Source organism: Cheilinus undulatus, linkage group 17 (assembly GCF_018320785.1).
Source record: "Cheilinus undulatus linkage group 17, ASM1832078v1, whole genome shotgun sequence".
In the NCBI taxonomy this organism is placed as follows: Eukaryota; Metazoa; Chordata; class Actinopteri; order Labriformes; family Labridae; genus Cheilinus; species Cheilinus undulatus.
This window is the reverse complement of record NC_054881.1, coordinates 5725146-5745132: the sequence shown is the minus strand read 5'-3', so window position 1 is coordinate 5745132 and position 19987 is coordinate 5725146. Positions and strand designations below refer to the sequence as shown.

The 19987-nt window shown below is 39.3% G+C and overlaps 1 protein-coding gene across 1 annotated transcript in view; it reads left to right on the top strand.

The window, feature by feature from the left end:
* The window catches only part of ptpn11a (protein tyrosine phosphatase non-receptor type 11a), a 33842-nt gene that overhangs the window by 4361 nt on the left and 9494 nt on the right, over positions 1-19987 (top strand). Inside the window, exons 2-15 of the mRNA XM_041810242.1 lie at positions 355-477; positions 7595-7789; positions 8056-8248; positions 10472-10591; positions 10689-10802; positions 11086-11182; positions 11287-11384; positions 12748-12906; positions 13453-13584; positions 16566-16720; positions 16836-16903; positions 19065-19216; positions 19303-19421; positions 19529-19634. Coding sequence (XP_041666176.1) covers positions 355-477; positions 7595-7789; positions 8056-8248; positions 10472-10591; positions 10689-10802; positions 11086-11182; positions 11287-11384; positions 12748-12906; positions 13453-13584; positions 16566-16720; positions 16836-16903; positions 19065-19216; positions 19303-19421; positions 19529-19598 — 1795 coding nt within the window. The 3' untranslated portion in view covers positions 19599-19634. The remainder of the gene's footprint in view (positions 1-354; positions 478-7594; positions 7790-8055; positions 8249-10471; positions 10592-10688; positions 10803-11085; positions 11183-11286; positions 11385-12747; positions 12907-13452; positions 13585-16565; positions 16721-16835; positions 16904-19064; positions 19217-19302; positions 19422-19528; positions 19635-19987) is intronic.

The window sequence follows — 19987 nt, the reverse complement described above, 5'->3', positions numbered from 1 at the left end:
TGTCTAGTTTCGAGTATGATCAGTGTTTGTCAGGAACACTAAAGACACAGCGCTGCATTGTAGGATGGCTGTAGATGAACTTGCCATGTACAGTGCTTTCTTGTTGCTCTGCTATGAGTCTCTATGTTGTGTTGAACTGTGAATAGAGCTCATTATATAGTCAAGAAACAGAGCGAGGATGCACTCAGATAAAGAGGTTAAAGTAAATGCTTTACCCCATATAAGTAGGGCTGGGCAATTCATCAAAAACTAGATAAAATCTATCATTTACAGTTCTAGTTACTACTGAATGTATTAAACAGGGACGCTTTGCTCTCCTCAGTGAGGTTAATAATGTGTTTTTCTTTCTTTCAGGTGGTTCCACCCCAACATCACAGGTGTGGAGGCTGAAAACCTCCTGCTGACTCGTGGGGTGGATGGGAGCTTTTTGGCCAGACCCAGTAAGAGTAACCCGGGAGACTTCACGCTCTCAGTACGGTGAGTGAACATACGGGGCCGTGGTAGACCACTCACAACGATAGATACAGCATAAACATTTTTAACCACCTGTTTACTCGTATGAAAGGTTGGCTGGTTTTATAAAACCAGTGATAGCAGCTGCTGTTACTGCCACAAGTGCAGGTGCCACCACGATTCACTGCCTCATTTTCACTAACGAAATGCTTCCTATATGAATTTGACTGTCCTCTAATCAGAGTGTATGTTGCATCTTTATATATGGGTTGCAGGAGTGCAAAATTGCTCAGCAAGCCTTTTCAATGAAGAAACTAATGAGTGTTAAAAGTTTAAATCACGATACAGGAAAAATCCCATGAATCAGCTAGCAAAGTGCTGTTTATTCCTTCTGTTTAAAAGCAGACTAGCTTGGCAGCATTAAACTGATGTGAAACACATACAAATTGTCTGCTGACATCAGTGCATGCCACAGGCTGATGTTTAATGTTTGTTTACATCGATAAACGCTGCTAGCATTGCATTCAAACAGCTGATCTATTAGCTGTGAACCAGACAAATTAAATGTTCCTTTCATAACTCGATTATTACTTTCTGTCTCACAACAACAATCCTTGTGTACTTATAGTCAGGCAGGGAAAGCTTTAGGGCTTTCATTCATCACTTTTGAACAAAAACACAACTAATGATCATGGGCTTTCGTCTGCTGGATGTGTTCAACACTTATTTCAAATGACAACTTTATGAGGTGGAGAGAAGTTGAATTTAACTGCTAGACACGTTGACAATCACATCATTTTTGGGGAAAATAAGAAAGATAATCTTTTCAGCTTCCAGCTCTTTATATATAAAGACTTCTTTCTTCCTCTGTGGTAATGCTCCAGTTCCAAAAAAGTTGGGTTGCTGTGTAAAATGTCAATAGAAACAGAATGCAATGATTTGGAATTTTTATAAAACCGTATTTTATTCACAATAGAACATAAACAACATATCCAACGTTTGAACTTATACATTTTTACCATTTCATGATGTGGCAGGCAGCAGCACATTCCATAAAAGTTGGGACAGGGCTATGTTTACTATTGTGTAGCATCCCCTCTTCTTTTAACAACTCCTGGGAAGTGAGGAAACCAGTTGCTGGAGTTTTTGGTGAGGATTGTTGTCCCGCTCTTGTCTGATGCAAGGTTATTATACTTAACTAAAACTAACTAAATAACTAACATTTGAAATTCGTTGTAGTTAACTGAAACTAAATAAAAACTAAGCTTTACCAAAAATAAAAAGAAAACTAACTTAAACTGCATACTGCGCAAACAAAACTAACTAAAATAAAATAGAAATGGAGGCAAAATATCCTTAGTTTTAGTCTTTGACACAACCAGACTGACTGGCACCTAAACTCAAGTTTGGGGAGAGTAAAATTGCCTGATCTGATTGGACAAGAGTTCACACAGTGGTAGTTCTATGTCTGGAGTTGTATTCAAACATCATCTTTAAATGAATGAAATGATAAGTGATGAGAAGCCTGTTTTATTATTTACTCAGCCCTGTCATGTATCTGAAAAAAAACTAACACTAAAACTAATAAAAACCAAACCAAAACGAAGCATTTTTGCAAAATAAAAACTAAACAAAACTAACAAAGGAGCAGTAAAGACTAATTAAAACTAAACTGAAATCGAACACATAAAGTGAAAACGAAATAGAAATAAAAAACTATTGAAAAATCCAAAACTGTTATAACCTTGGTCTGATGTAGGACTTTAGCTGCTCAACCGTCTTGGGTCTTTGACTGTGAAGCCATGCTGTTGTGATATTATGGTTTAGCATCGTAAAGGTGAAATATGCATGGCCTTCTCTGAAGGCGACATTGTCTGGATAGGAGCATATATTGCTGTTAAACCTCTATCTAGCAGTTAATTTCAACTAAAACTATGACTAAAACTATTTGTTGACAGCCTTTTTTCCATGACAAAAACTAGACTAAAACTAACAAAAATAGATCTGTGATGACTAAAACGGACAAAAAGTTAGTTTAGTTTTCGTCAAGATGACTAAAACTAGACTAAAATGTAATGTAGTTTTCGTTGGACATTCAAAATCCGCGATATTTTTCCACTGTGGGTAAATCTGTCAAAAACAATGCATCTGTAGCTATTCTGCCTCTCGGCTGTAGAAAGCAGGGACCCCAGGTTTGGCAGGGTGCAGAGAGCACAGTACCATGATTTGGTACCAGATTTAGGCAAGAAAATAAAAGCTTGGACTAAAATTAAAGACTAAGATATGAGGACTTTTATGGACTAAAACTAGACTAAAACTAAAAAGGATAGAAATTTTTAAAATGTGACTAAAACTAAAAGGCATTTCATCTAAGACTAAATCAAAAATAGCTGCCAAATGAACACTGCTATCTCCTTCTCAACATTGATAGTTCCTTTCCAGGTGTCAAAGCTTCCTAATGCAACCCCATACCATGAAAGAGGCAGGCTTTAGAACTGAGCCAGTATAACAAGCTGGATGCTCCCTGTCCTCTTTAGTGCACATGTCATGGTGTGTGTTGTTTTGGAAAAAGAATTTCAAATTTGGATCCATGTGACTACAGAACAGTTTTCCATGTTTCCTCAATCCATTTTAAATGAGCTTTAACCCAGAGAAAAATGGCGATGTTTCTGGATATTGTTCACATATGGCTTCTTCTTTGCATAAACAGCTTTAACTGTCATTTGTGGATGGCACAGCCAACTGTGTTGTACCTCGTATACCCGGTTCCAAGCCTGTCCCTAGTTTTTTGACACGTGTTGCTGCCTTCAAATTTGAGTTGTGCTAATATGTTTCATAAAATGTTAAAATGTTTCAGTTTCAAAATCTGATGTTAATGTTTTATGGTCAATTAAATATGGGTTATGAGATTTGACAATCATTTAACACGGTGCCCCAACTTTTTTGGAACTGGAGTTGTATTTATAAAGACGTTTACAGCCACCGTCTATGTACTTCCACATTTATCATGTAGACACTTCAATAATCAGCTCATCCTGAAACTGAACTAACAGTGACTTGAATCTTTGGTCGCTGCTCTAACTCAACCTGTCAGGGTTTTTTTAGCCTGCTCTGCTTCCCTCAGAGAGCCTGAAAAATCAATGACTGCTGCTTTAAATGTGCTGAAATATTCACACTACTTATCGATGCTGGAATAATGATGCTAAAAATAGATCCCCTCATTGCATTCTGCTCCATCTTCAGCCTGAATGTGTGTTCAAAGATGGTGGGATACCAGCATCCAAACAAGCTTTTACTATTAGAAAAAAGTGAGTGGTTTTATCTCAGGCCTGTCGAGTCATAAATTTTTCAGATGAAGTATCATTAACTCTGTTCAGCTGATGTTATTTTGGTAACAGACATATTTTTAAGCCGTGCAGCCTCTCATCTGGCACCGTATTTACTTCCTATGGAAACAAAACAAGTCATGCTCCTCATGTGGAGACATTTCCACCAGAGACTCGTCTCTGTCTGCCAGGTCAAAGCGGCCCTCGTCTGTCTCTCTCTGAGCTCTCTCTGCTCAGCTTTTACAGAAGTCATTCAAAGTTACTGAGCTCCACATTGCCCGCAAGTTCTCCTTTTTTTTCTGTTTTCCGAAGTAATGGTGGTCACCATGATGACTCAACACAGCTTTACTGCCGATGTGCTCTGTGTCACATAAACGTCCCGCTGTCTAAGTTTCACATTCGCAGACACTTCATGTCAGAGCTGCTACTTCTCAAATATATTCATCTCTTTTGTCTCCCACCTCTGTGCTAATAATAGAGATGACAGCCAAGTTCTCCATGGTGCATGTGACTCTTCGCTATACTCATTTAAATCATGCAGTCAGCATCAGAAGGGCTGGAGCATGGAAGACATGATGGTGGTTTAATAAAGGTGAAAGTTTGATGTACTTGGGATTTTGGAGACTGGCCCTACAAGGGGGGGAAGTTCATAACTTAGTAATATCAAAGCTAATAAAACAAAATTATCTAAACAAAAAAAGACATATTCTAGTAAATTATCAGTGTGATCGCAAGCATTGATTTTCAGGACTATATATGATGTCAAATAAAATTCCAAATGACTGTTAATGAGAAAACAAACATTCAAACAAGTTTTATTAGCTGATATTGATCAGGAATATCCTCAGAATAAAAAGTGAAAGCTTTACCCCAACTTGATCTGAAATTTGGTGATTATTATTCAGTGTTTCCTCTTAGTATTTTCCTGCTGAATTGTCTTATTTTAGGATATTATTTTGTCTAAAAGAGGGTCAAGAACCAAATATTATTAAATGGTTTCCCCTGTCATTCATCCTTAAGAGCATCTGTTACACATTTAGCTTCCATAAACAACGTCTCTGCTCTTTTCCTGAGGACAGGTTTACATCTTTACACTGTCACACTGTCTAACAAATATCATTTATGTTTGTCGATGTGGCGCCAGGATGTCAGTTTTGGCTGAGCCTTTTACCAAAAGAAGTTATTTTGGTCAGGAACACTCCTCATACAATATACCATTTCATTGCAAAATGGATATATAGTTTTTCTTAGCAGAGAAAGCTCTGCTCAAAAGATGCTACCTGGGTCAGTCAAGCAGAATGCTTTGACTTTCCAGGGAGTGCATGGCTAGAAACTAGGGATGCACGATATTAACGGCTAGATATCGGTATCGGCAGATATAAAAAATGTTGCAGATATTTACATCTGATGTTTTGGCCATGCATAACAGCATGTATCAACTGTAAAATCTGGCCATAAATACTAATGAAGTAGTGGAGTTTTAGGCTGAACCAACAGACCTATGTCAGTTGAGATCTTTTTCTTTATTAATTCTCATTCTTTAAACTTTAACCCCCTAAAGTCTGTTGTATCATATTTGATACATACTTTTATGATACTTCTATCTAATCAATATGATCATAAATTACAAAAAAAAAAAAACCTTCTGAATACAATCTGATAAATGATAAAAACGCCCTCAAGTGGATTATCAGTTACCAAAAACACCTAATGTATCAAATGAGATATAAAAATATATATGTAAAATTTTATGGACGTGGATTTTTTGGGTTTCAGTAGAAAGTGAAATAAACATTTCAGTTCTAAAAAAATAGAATTTTCTGGCTATAATTTGTGTTTTCAGACTTTAATGGGTTAAAGTGTGTTTTAAGAAAATAAAGTTTCTTTCTTTTTTCGTCCTCAAACCTAAAATTGTGTTAAATTTTGTTATGTAGAACATATTTAAACATCGGTATAGATAATCGGTATTAGCTAAAATGAATCTATAAATATCGGCATATCAGATATCGGCAAAAATCCAATATCCTGCATCCCTACTAGAAACCCCCATATAGATAGATACATTTATTGCAATACGCACTGAATACACTAATAGTTAAAAAACAATGAATCCATAGTAGCGTGAATCTAAATGTAAGGGTGCAACAAGGTTTATGCCATTAAGGAGGAGGCTGGGGTGGAGGAGGTTACGCTTTGCTAGTCGCAGCAGCATAGTTCATCAGCATTAATGCAAGCAGGGATTACTGAGAAAAATGTCGTATTTTAATTCGCCGCTGCGTTGAGAGAAAGAGCTGTGATTGGCTGTGGGAGTTGGGAGGTGATAATTGGGATCAGCTGGCTGTATGACTACTGTGCCCTGCATGATCCAATGTTAAGCTTCATAAATGACTGACTGCTTTTGCACAGGAGACACTTGGTGTTCTTTACAATTTAAAAGGTGCGTATTAGGGCTGGGCAATTAATTACTGCAATTTTCAAATCCCAGAAGTTGCAGTGGTTCTTTAACTTGAAATGTGTCAAAATGCCAGTTTAATAAATTATTTTTTGCAGCAGCAGAGATTTTATGCACATGATACAAACATTCAAGTCTCAATTTTTTAATAATGGTTTACAAAAATCCTCCTTTTTTGTGTTTTATGTATGTTTTTCTTAATCAAAATGAGTGACATAAAAATGATAATGCCCTTAAACAAAGCAAATGACATCACACTTGCAATACAAGCAAAAATAGTTAGCTCATTCTATTTAAAACTGATGAAGCCTAGCGTTATTTCACAAAAGTTAAACCCAGCTGGTAGCCAGCCTCACCTCCTCCACCCCAGCCACCTCCTTTATAGCGTAAAGCTTGTTGCAACCCCATATTCAGATTCATGCTACTATGGAGTAATTGCTTTGGAAATAATTTCATTGTTTTTAATACACATGTTCTTATTTATGGAATTATTTATTGCTTGAATTTGTTGAAAAATACATAAGATTAACCCAATCACAATCGCATATTAAATCACAATCGCAGTATTTGGGAAAACAAATCACATTTAGATTATTTTTGCAAACCATTCAGCCCTAGTGTGTATTAGTGTTGGTATAAACTAAGTTTGGAAAGATTGAGTTTTTAAAAAAATCCAAAATCCAGCATCCCTAATCTGGATTATTATAGCAGAGGAAGTGATGGATTGCTTTGCTAACTGTGCAATCTCTGTGCAGTTGATGAAGGGAAGATGGTCACATATTTTGGTTCCTGCAAATATTGGTGCCATTAGCCTCTGTTGATTTAAGTTAGCAATGCCCTATCAAACAGGAGAAGCTAGGCTATACAGCATAGCAGATAAGTAGTTTCTCTGCATAGTTTAAGGTAAAAATGGGCCCAAAAAAATGCTGGCTCAATTGTACATTGTATTGAAAACTTTTAAGCATTTTATTTTTCTTAAAAATAAATATCTTAAAGTGTATATAGACTAAATTTTCACAGTTGTAGCTACAGTTGAAGAGGACATGTTTTATATTTGGTATCTTGGGGCTACTTCTGTCAGCATTGCTAGCCAAACTTCAAAGCAACGCAATGCGTTGTAGGTAGACTGTTGCTAGGCTACACATAGTGTTGCATTCATGGTCTGAAATACTGTGGGAATTTATAAAAACTTGCATAACAGGTTGCCCTCTACATCCCTGGCGTGACCACAGGCTGGGCCACTTGGGGGTTGGTTCTGGGCTGCATGTGGCCCCCGGGCCGCTAATTAAATAGGCCTGTCCTATTGTATCGTGATGACACAGGTGATTTACAGCCGTTATAACTTATTGTTTTGTCTTTGCAGGCGAAATGGAGCGGTCACCCACATCAAGATCCAGAACACAGGAGATTACTACGACCTGTACGGCGGGGAGAAGTTTGCCACTCTGGCTGAGCTGGTGCAGTATTACATGGAGCATCACGGGCAACTGAAAGAGAAAAATGGAGACGTTATCGAGCTCAAGTATCCGCTCAACTGTGCAGACCCCACCTCTGAGAGGTGAGGGACCAAGCTGGACTTTTAAAAACTTTTTTAAAAAATCTTAAATGTCAGCTTGCAAACTTTTGAGACATTTCCAGTTTCTCTTTAACTGATTTTCCAAATTTCTGCATTACATCTACATGACTTGGTGTGAAATTTTCTTTTTAAAAAAGAGGAAGTGTGCTACCATATGCTTCTGCAGCAGTTATCAACGTTTCCTTTCCCAGGAAAAATAATAGTCATCATCTTGAAAGGTCTTAAATTCTGCCGTATTTTTCCTCCAGGTGGTTCCACGGTCACTTGTCGGGCAGGGAGGCTGAGAAGCTGCTGACAGAGAAAGGGAAGAACGGTAGCTTCCTGGTGAGAGAGAGTCAGAGTCACCCGGGGGATTTTGTGCTGTCGGTGCGTACGGGAGATGACAAGACGGACAGCAGCGACAGCAAACCTAAAGTCACCCACGTCATGATCCGCTGCCAGGTAAACAGACATCTTAATCTCTGCGTGTCTCCACCCTTATACAAAACAACCTTGCTGCCACATCAGTTTTCTTATGCTCCTATCTCTGTGATGCAGACTAATACTGATGTAAAGACCAGCTGTGGCACCCACTAAGCTTCAGGACCCACAATGGTTTATTCCTTTCCCTTTGTGTTTAATAAGGAGGAATGTTCTGGATATGCATCATGGGAAAGAATGACAGCAGCATAAATGTCCCAGTTGTCATTCAGGTTTTGTAGCTGCCACGTGACAATGTGACTGACATTGATTTTCTTTCATGTTAAAACATAATGACTTTTAAACATCAGTATCATTAAATTAATGGAAGCAGGAGGTCGACAGGCTGGCAGCAGACCAGCTCCTGTACGACTGAATGGATCATACTCTCCATCTGCTCTGCACCGTCAGATCTTTGATTGACTCCCTCCTGAATCAGGAGACAGAGGTGTTGAGAGAATCGACTTTCTGGTGCTTTTTAATTATTTTCCTTCAAAAAATTTAGTGTAAATCTCAGTTTAATTATCAGGGCTTTTCTTAAAACTTCTGAACATTTAATAATAATTACGCTTTTCTAGTGTTGTATGTGTACACGTCTATTAATAGGCTATGGTTGCTGCTGCCAGAAGAAGTGCGAAGGCCAAAAGGCACAGTGAGACCTCTCCTGCAGGTGTTGCACCACCATTTAACCCGCAATTTCTACATTGGACAACTGCGCCGCGCACCGAAGTGACGCAGGTTTGCTCCGATTGAAGGCAAGCGACCTTGCCCACTGGAAGCGAGTCTAGAGCGCTGTGCCATGGCACACAGCCCTTATCAGTGGGCAGAGATCACCGGAGAACTTTGAGTTCACACAGCAGTAATATGTCAACAGCAGACTATTTTACCTTTTGGGGCTAATTTATCATCCTTTCTGGTATAAGTCCAAAATACTATCGCTTCCACCATTGGGTGAGTACATTAGGAAGTGAAAAGGTTAATGTTTGCTTAAAGGATCTGTGGTTTTATGTAAAATTCTTTGGCTAAATATAGATGGTGCCGTTGTAGCTCTGTGACCCACTGACCTTTCGGTGACCCTTTGCTCTCGTTGCAGGATGAGACGTAAAGTTGATATAGTAATGATTTGCGACCGGGAGTCTGTGTTCCGTGTTGTTTTTTGAAAGAACCAGATATTCTCCGCTTGTGACTTCCTTTTTTGGAGCTTTCGACGGGGACTGACGTGGTTTTGCAGTGGCCAGTGCTGAAAATAGACCTGCAGCCTATCTCAAACAAAGCGGAGCGGAGTGGCGCTCCAGAGACACGCCACTGCAGGTCTGGAGCGTCAGAGGTCTGGATAGACTAGAGAGGGAGCGATGTGCTCCACAGTACGATTTGCCGGCGGATTGCGGCGCGGTCGCTGTGCGTGGAAATTGGAGGTTGGAAATAAAGTGAAGGACAAAACCACAAGGGACTTTTTGGGTGAACTTTCAGCTCATCAGCTCTCTAGCAGACTCCAACCTTTCAGCGCGATTTGCATACACCTGTTCCTCAGTCTCGAGACTTTGGGTGATCGATGATAACTCCTATCGGTGAACAAACCAGTTATGGGTTGTAACTACTTGTTGGTGGAAAGGAAGGCCCTCTACAAAAGAGGTAGATAGAAGCCGTTGAGTACTACCCAAGGGCTAGAAAAAGTCTGCCAGACCCACGCTGGTACTCGTTCACTGAGGATAGCGACTCCGGTGGGACTTTGCCAGTAACACTTCTGGAGTAATCTCACACACTTCCGAAGATGGGATCGGCCTTAGAGATAGGGTGAGGACTTCAGATTTGGAGGAAACTAAGAGTAGAGCCGCTGCTCCTTTGAATCAGAAGGAGCCACTTGAGGTGGTTCGGGCATCTGATCAGGATGCCTCCCTTCTGAGGCTTTCCGGGCACGCTCGGCTGGGAGGACACCTCGGGGAAGACCCTTAGTGCACTGGAGGGATTATGTATCCTGTCTGGTCTGTGAAGGCCCCAGCAGGAGTTGGAAAGAAGGCTTGATGAATAAATCAAGAGACAACATTATGCAATCTAATATTACAACACACTACAGTTACCAAGCCGTTATAGGGCATGTAGAAGCATCCTGTGATTCATCCTCTGGTGTCTTGTGGACATAAAATATTAGTTTTTCTCACAGTTGTTACTGATCTTACACCTAAATGTCCTGATCTTCATCCTCAGCATGACCTGAAGTACGATGTGGGTGGAGGGGAGAAGTTCGACTCCCTCACAGACCTGGTGGAGCACTACAAGAAGAACCCCATGGTGGAGACTCTGGGAACTGTGCTGCAGCTCAAACAGGTAGCTCTACTGCAAAGATCCTTCCTTAATAGAGAGAAAGAGAGAGAGTGTTCTGTGATTGTGATCTCTGTGCTGACTGCTTCTTTCCTCCCTCCAGCCGCTCAACACTACTCGTATTAACGCTGCAGAGATCGAGAGTCGAGTTCGGGAGCTCAGCAAACTAGCCGAGGCCACAGATAAGGTCAAACAGGGCTTCTGGGAGGAATTTGAGGTAAGTTTGATTTCATAGGATACTTGTCATGGGGTCTACTACAACACAAGATAGCACGCATGAGACAACCTTACTCAAGACTGTGGTCACAAACAATGGGAGAAAGCACCAAATATGTATCAATGATTTGCTAAAAATGTATACGTTTTCAGTTAAATTGTGCTTTTATTTTTTACAGAATAATTTACAGACCCCTTGCTTGTGTTTGTTATTCTCTTAAACAGTGTGTAGAGCTGATTGGAAGTGTTAAAATCTGACTTTCTCTCTCCTTCTTTTCATCCAGACGTTGCAGCAGCAAGAATGCAAACTGCTCTACAGCCGTAAAGAGGGTCAGAGGGCAGAGAACAAGAACAAGAACAGATACAAGAACATTCTGCCTTGTGAGAACCGTCTTTCACCTTTACATACTTTCAGGTTAACAGCACCAGCTTCACCTGCGCAGATTTGAAAACGCGGATTTAACTGTTTGTTTTTGTGTTTGCAGTCGACCACACTCGTGTGGTGCTGAATGACAGGGACCCCAATGAGCCCGGCTCTGACTACATCAACGCCAATATCATCATGGTAGTATCCGCTGTCATGGTAAACTCACTTCATATTCAGGGACACACACAAAAATATTTTTATAAACTGTGGAATATTTTAATGCTATACCAAGTCATTAAATTAATACTGTTTAATATTTGCATCATAAAACTGGGCAACTAATGCATCTCACAAGTAAAATTTTCTTGTCCCATTGGAGGAATTTACTGATTTAAACCACTCCAAACTTCATTTGTTGAAATGAGATGATTATCCAGATTTGTCATGAGAATGTGGCTTATTTTAACTGATACTTTAGACTAGAAATTTTCTTAGATTAGAGTTTTTGTGGTGTGTATGGTAAATTTAGGTCAACCCCAATGTCTGTGTGTCGCCTTTGTCATGCATTAAACATTTTGGCATTGCAGCCATAATTGTGCACCTTTCCTTGTTGAGATGAGAATGTCATGTAAATCAGTGGTTCCCAACCCCCCACACTCATATCTAAGAAAAACCAAGACCCACTTAGAAAAATTAAACATCATTTTTATTTTTTTTCCATGGAAAAATATAATAATATATAAAAATAAATTATATAATATTAATAATAATCATAATAATAATAATAATAATAATAATGAGAAGAAGAAGAAGAACCTAATAGACCTACATGCATTTGTTCATTACAAAATATCTATGTATAAACTCCATTATTATGGATCTGTTAATTTTTGAGAAAAAACTCAAAATTCTTAAGTCAAAATGTTAGCATTTACAAGAAAAAACATATTTTTTTTAACTTAAAAAGTTGTAATTGTGCTTTCGAGACTATAAATACGAAAACCCGACCACTGTTTTCAGCGACCTAGTTTCTTTTTTTTCTATATTTCATTGTTTTAAATTTTAGGTTTTCTTTTTTTTTTTTTTTTTTGGGGGGGGGGGGGTAAATTTAAGTCTTATTAAACTTGGAAATTCTACGTTGTTTTTTTTTCTTTTTAATTTTCAATTTTTTGAACCTTGAAATTCTGAGTTTGATTCCCTGTAAAAATAAGACTTTAAAATCTCTAAAATCTAGTTTTTTCTCAAAAATGTTTTTGTTTTTGCACAAAAATCAGCAGATTGTCTTTATTTTTTCATCTTTAAGTTACGCGTAATACATCGTATTTCTAACCATTGTTTCAAAAATGTATGTGTGCACCTGATTTAGATACCCCCTGAGATCTTTGGTGGACCCCTAGGGGTGCCCAGACCCCAGGCTGGGAACCACTGATGTGTACATGATATCATTAGAGTCATTCTGCTGCTTGTTAGCATGCCTAAAGTCTCGTTATGTCCGTCTCCATGTACTGCATTTGTTTCTGTTCTCAGTGAGTGTTCAGCCAACTGTCACAGCTGTGTTTCTGTCCGTCTGTGTGTTTAGCCGGAGCTGGACTCAAAGTGTAACAGCACCAAGGTGAAGAAGAGCTACATTGCCACTCAGGGCTGTCTGCAGAACACCATCAGCGACTTCTGGAGGATGGTGTTTCAGGAGAACTCTCGGGTCATCGTCATGACAACCAAGGAGGTGGAGAGAGGGAAGGTATGTAGAAGGCTGTGTCTGATCATTACTTTCACTATTTTTTTTTTTAACTTAAGTTTAGTCTGAAGTAAGGCGAGTAAGCTGCCTGAGGGCACCATTGGGTGTGAAGAAGGACTTACAAAACCCTGGTCATGCTCTGGATGTCCTTGCACATTACCAGGGGTGTGGGGAAATAATCTATTGAAAAAAATATTTAAGTCCACACCTTTAGGGCTGAGTAAGGGGTGGATGTGGGAAGTCAGCACAACTGCTCAGGTGGGTAGTCGGGTTGCCACGACCCCCTGGTTGTGCTGTGAATGTCCCCAGGTCCTGAACACTGCTGATGCTCTCAAGGCAGAGCATAAAAGTTCCTGCCAAACTTGACCTTGGCTCCCAAGTCATGTGTGTCGACATGAGTCAAACTCTACACTGAAGGCTCAGTCTGTATCTGTATTGGACGAAGGACATAAATGAGCCTTTGAACAGAGTATCACAGAAAAGAAGTCTTTAAAAATGTTTGCATGATATTTTCAACCAAAGTGAATGTTTCTCTTTGTTTCTGATCAGAGTAAGTGTGTGAAGTACTGGCCTGACATGTCAGCTCTGAAGGAGTATGGAGCGATGCGTGTTCGAAACGTCAAAGAGACGGCAGCACACGACTACATCCTACGAGAACTCAAACTATCCAAAGTGGGGCAGGTAAGCTGCTTTATTTTGTGTAATCATATAGAGGAGTGGAGTTGGAACTCATGGGCAATCAGTCTGATATAAAAGGATCCAACTGTCTGGATTACTTGCTAATCGGTAAAATTAATTCTGTAGACTTTTCTGCTGCTTTGTCCACAAGGGGCGCAAAAATTCACACCAACGAAAAGTTATGTGATAGGGGCTGTGAGAGGGATGTATCATTAAAACAAAAAAAAACAAAAACAAAAGACAACATAACTGACTCTACTTGGGCTTTAAATGTTGTGTTACACCATCTAGGATTCTCTTAATACTTGGATTTTAACTTCAGTATGAAACTAGTAAAAATCACAACAACACCAATACCTTCTAAGTTACTATTGCAACCAAAGCAGACATCCTAGACACCAAATATTTGGTCATTTCTGTTTTTTAGTAAACAAAACTTGCAGGCAGGCTCCTGTACACAATCTAATTTGCATTAATAAATAAGCAGTGTTTCTGCTCCTAAGTGTTACTACTGTATTTCTGCAATTCAAAGAGTGTAAATCAGTTTGCCTGCAGCTTTTGATGTATTAATTGCTCTCCTGTGTATCTGTCTAATGAAATGTAGTTTTTTGCAGTTCTTGTAAAGAATAAAACCAGCAGTGCAGATACACTGTATTCATAAGTATTGTGCATGCATTTAGATAGAATTAGAATAGAATGAAAAGCCTTTTTGGATTGTAAACAGAGTTCAACAAGATTAGAATATTCTGTATGTCAAGACCAAAAATTTTCAGTGCAAGAAGACTGTCATAGAACGTTGCAGGGGGCGGTTTCAGCTCTGAGAACTGCTCCATTGCCAATCCAGTGATGTCAGCTGACAGTTAGTCAAGTCACCAACAGCTGGTTTTCCAATTTTAGGCATTTTGTGTGATTCAGCAGCTAATCAGAGCCCTGGAGCCCAAAGAGGAAGTCAACCGTTCAGGCTAGTTTCAGGCTAGAGAGTTTCAAAAGTTCTCATTAGCCATCCCCTCAGTGAAACACAGTCTCAGTTGTTTGTGATTTGAGGGTTCATCAGTTGCTCTAAAGCAGTGGTATCCAACAGTTTTTTGTGCCATGGTTCGGTTTCATTAAAGACAACATCTTTATAGAGTGGCCATCAATGTTTGGGGGATATATATGCTGAAATAAAACAGCATAAATGCAAACACAGTGCAGAAAACATAGATAATGCTGAATCAGTGGGCCCGTGAGAATCACCTGTCACAATACACCTGCATTCTAAGTGCGACTCCTGCTATTTTCTTTTAATGCAGCTTTCTTCTTCGTAGAAGTCATAGGCCTGCCCATTTACAAAGCAGCTCCCAACATTTGTTTTTTATTCATTTTAGCTAGCGTCTTGACATGTGTCAAGAGGACAAAAGGCAGAGACAGATGACATAACGGAAGAGAATCTGGTTATTTTTTGAATTTAAAATAAGTGATTTATTCCTTCTGTGCGTCCTGGTACCAAATGACCCACAGACCTGTACCAGCTCATGGCCTGGTGGTTTGGGACCACTGCTCTAAAGCCTTGGTTCCTGAGTCTGAGATCTCCCTAGGGGGCCACCAGAGATCTCAAGGAGGGCGCGAGGCTCTGTCTGTCCTGAGGTTGTTAAAACTCGATTTGCACATATTAACAGAAATCATGATATAACACTTGATACAGTGGTTGTTGGGTAGAAGAATTTGTGTTTAGGGCTACTTGGTTTGGATTTCCACACACAAAAAAATCAAATTTTTGTTAATTCTGGCCACAAAGTATCCCTATTTTATTTATTTTTTCCTGTGTTGGTCCTGAAGGGGCTCAAGTTTTCTCAGATACAAGTAGTGGAGGCTCAAAGGACAAAGGTTGGGACCCACTGCTCTAAAGGATGAAAATGCTCCAGGAATGACCAGCATAAATTGTCATGAAATCCCTTTTATATTATATTGAAATATCCACAGCCAGCCTTAAAGTCTAGATTCATTTGTGTTTTTTTATGTTTTCACTGTTTTGACACTACAAGTTATAAGCAGAAATCAAGAAATGCATTGAAAGCACAAGTGGAAACTGAAGCACAAAGGCTCAGTGCGATGAAAACAGTACACTGTCTCCTTCAGATGCAGTAGTGTGAGACTACAGGCTTTCAAAACGTTGCAGAGCGGCCCAGTACAGTCAGTTTTACCTGATCCTGTTGGGAATATTTGGTCTATTTTGGGCTTTAAGGTGCAAAACATTTATTTCATCACAGTGACACAAAGACACACCTTCAAAAAAACAAGAAACATTTCCAATGTATCAAAGAGCATTGTATAGATAATCATTGGCTTCAGCCAGAAGAATATAGAATACATTTGCACAGGTATGAAAGAGACATTGCAGTGAAAAAATGCATTACACTGGCAGAAAATATGTTTCACAGGTACAGATGCCTGATATAAAGCCTGATTTTACATTTACCTAGTGCTAGAGAGTTCTATCTTTGTCCAAAAACTGTAAAAATCCGATCAGTAACCCACACTGCTTCACTGGCTGACACCTCTCTTTATGAAGATGAATGATGGTGATGTTTAATTTAGTCTCCGTCCCACACAAACCCTCCTGCTGCTGGAAATAGGCTCAAAAGGATCAGATCTGGATTCATCTGTAACTCAAAATACCCCTCCAACAAACGGTCTATTTATACCGGTCTGAGTCATATTTTAAAAAGCTGCAGAAGTGACTGAGCATTTTTTAAAAATGACATATGCAGGGACTATTTTTAAACATTTTTGTCATCAGCAGGAGCCAATCGGCTTTAAGGCAGGGAGCTAAACACAGATGAGGAAATAGGGAAAGTATTTAAAAAAGGAAAAACACATGTTTGGTTTTGGTGTCTTCATGCAACAAAAAATAAAATATTAAAGAAGCACCAGGCAGGATTTTGGGAAGGTTTTCCTGTAATTGAACTGTTTTCCACAAATGTTTTTGTGTTTTTTTTTCTCAGGGTAACACAGAACGCACAGTGTGGCAGTACCACTTCAGGGCCTGGCCCGACCACGGAGTCCCCACTGACCCCGGCGGTGTGCTCGACTTCCTGGAGGAGGTCAACCTGAAGCAGGAGAGTATCCTGGACGCTGGACCGATAGCGGTACACTGCAGGTAAACACACAAATCAAACCATGAAAATACACAAACAAGCCTTAAAACCTCTAAAGATGTCGCTTTATCTGGCACATAGGGTGTTAACTCACAGAGTGTCTCTCATGTCTTTCAGTGCAGGGATCGGGCGAACAGGAACGTTTATAGTGATCGACATCCTGATAGATGTGATCAGAGAAAAGGGTGAGTCTGTCTAGTCCTGTTTACACTAGCTCAGTGGGTCTTGTATCAAGGTAGAAAGTAGTGGTGGATGAATGTCTAAAGCTTTCTATCATAGTTCATGTCTTCTGCCAAGGCCTAAAAATCCTGCCCCACCTCTCTGCATGGAATGGAAGAAAAATAAGAAAAACATCCTTCAAGACAGAATAAAACTCCTGCATGTAGACAGTGATACTGATCAAACACAGCAGAATCTTGATAGATTAAAGAAGGTTTTATAAATATTTACCCAGAGGGTTTTTAATGTTTCTTCCTTGTTCCCCTCTTACCAGCATACTTACATAGCCCTACTTCAGCTCTGTATACTTTTGAAGGGAGCTGGCACAAAACTAAAAAGCTAACTAAGAAGAGAAGGTGTAGTAAGCTGAGGCTCATGCCTAAACCTTTTAGTCCTGCTTTTTTCTTGTCTATCTTAAAAAAAATTAAACTTAATATTTATTATTATTATTCTACCAGTGTAATTGGGTTGTTTGTGTTAGAAATGACCAAAATAAACCAAACCAAACACAAATAAATTATAACTAGGGCTGAACCATACCAGAGAGAGTGCATGGATTTTTTTATATTAATAAAGGAAAATAAACCAGATAAATGTATTGCCTTTTTAATATACTTTTTATAACTTTTAATATATGGCAGTTATTTACATTTTACTGCATGTTAAAGAGTGTTGTAACAGTTGAAAATGAAGTAATACGAAAAGGGAGGAACTTTATGCTAGATTCTTAGTGAAAAAAGGTGAAATTATGCTGATAACCACATGACTGTGAAGTACTATTTCTCAGCTCTCAGAAATGGAAATTTTCCGATAACACAAACAGTCTTGTAATTATAGTAATGCAAATTGTGCTTCAACAGCGCTTCATCAGCGGCACGTTAGGTTTTAAAGGGTTAAATGTACCATATGTTGGTGAGCACCAGGACGAGGTTCCCCCTAATAACGGGAAAACACTCATTTAACCCTCTGAGACCAGAGTTGTCACATAAGACTTACTAGACAGACTTTATTACCATTCAGTGTGCAGCAGGTGTACGCAGAACAAGATTTCATTTGCATAGGCTTCAGGTAACACTTCAAGTATAGTGCAAATATATATGCAAAAAAAAAAAAACACAGGACAGGAAGTGACAGGTTATAAAAGCTGAATAACTTTTGAACCGTAAATCTTAGCCACTTGTTTTCCTCTTGAAGCTCACCATTTTCCCAGTCTAATGCCACTATCCGTGCTTTTGTAGTGCTTTTCTAGTGAGCCTGGAATGTGGGCGACTTTCTGGGGTCTTTAAAGATTTTTTTATCCATTTTAAATTGTTTCTACTGCTAGCAGCTAATGCCATTTCCTTTCCTATATTTTGTGGCGGCTCAGGCAACCAATGGCAGAAAAGAAAGAGAGAGCCTGTGATGTGGCCCTCTTTGTCACTGCAGACAGGAACTGCTTTGAGTAATGGCAGAAGTAGACCGAATACAAAGAAGTATAAGGACTTTTTGTGTACATGTGTCAGTATTTTGTAGATTTTTTTGTCACAGAATGATTCTTTACTTTGTGCCACACACAAGTTTTAATTTCTGTTTAGATTTTTCTTTTGTCTTTTTAGTCCCATAACTTTTTAAAAATTCCAGTCACATTTGGTTGTCCAGGTTGTCCCGACAGATGATGTTTAGCGCTTAACTTTGCACCACAGGGTTGATGTTTTACATGCTTTTTAATGCAATAAATCCATGGGAGACAAAATGGTTAAAAAATAGACTAGAGCTTGAAAGGTTAAGAGTGACCTAATAATTGAGTGTCTGCCTCGAGCATCATGCCAGTCTATCTGTGACAGCAGCAGTGTCGCCTGCAGGCTGAATCTACATAGAGGAGACAGACTACCTATGCACGGTGCTCAGTTCTCTGACTCCTGATGGTTATATTAGCCAGACTTTAATGTAAATTAGTCGGCAAAATGGCAAACCTTGGTTTTGTTTTTTATCCAGCAACACAGAATGGTAACCTTGTATGCTTTGAATAATGTGACTATGCATGCACACATCACCATCACAGTCGTTCGGTACCATTTCACTATAATTGAAGGGTTATATTTCCAGTATTTAGTACACATCAGCATAATTACTGTCTTGATTTTGCAGGAGTGGACTGCGACATCGACGTGCCAAAGACCATCCAGATGGTCCGCTCTCAGCGTTCAGGGATGGTGCAGACAGAGGCTCAGTACAGGTTCATCTACATGGCTGTGCAGCATTACATAGAAACACTGCAGAGACGCATAGAAGAGGAACAGGTGTGCAGCACATAACAACTTCTGTTTCTTTTCTTTGTCTTCCTGATCCTCTCTCTAACCTCCCTGTCTTCCCTTCTTCTCTGCAGAAAAGTAAGATTAAAGGACGCGAGTACACCAACATTAAATACTCTTTGTCCGACCTGACCGGAGGAGAGCAGAGCCCTTTGCCTCCCTGCACTCCTATTCCCACTCCCACCTGCACAGAGTAAGTCACACTGGTATTGTTAGAGATACTGAACATTTTCCATTCTGATCCTTGTTAAATAAAGTTTGTCAGTAGTTTTTATTAAAGTGTCTGTTGTGTTTCTCCAGGATGAGGGATGACAGCTCCAGAGTTTATGAGAACGTTGGCCTGATGCAGCAGCAGAAGAGCTACAGATGAGATTCACCTTTGATCCCAGTGCTCAGTCACTTCCAGGTAAAGTAGAAAAGCTGCTCACTGAAACTACACAGGGTTTCTGCAAGTCCTTGAAAAGTCTTGCATTTTATATTTGAAATTTAAGAGCATAAAAAGTCTTTAAAGTCTAATTTTGACCAATGAGAGGTCTTAAATGTTAGAAAGCAGCTTGACTAAGACATAACCTTGTCCAATCTTTGTTCTCTAGCCAACCTTATATGATTTTAATCATCTTCCACCACAAATTACTGCAGAAGTATTCCCATAATGTACAGAACTTGGTGTTAAATGTTCTAAATTTCTTGGGGAGGACTCCAGACCCCTCTCTGATTTTTATTTGACTCACTGTGATTCAATAAACTCAGCACTGTTGT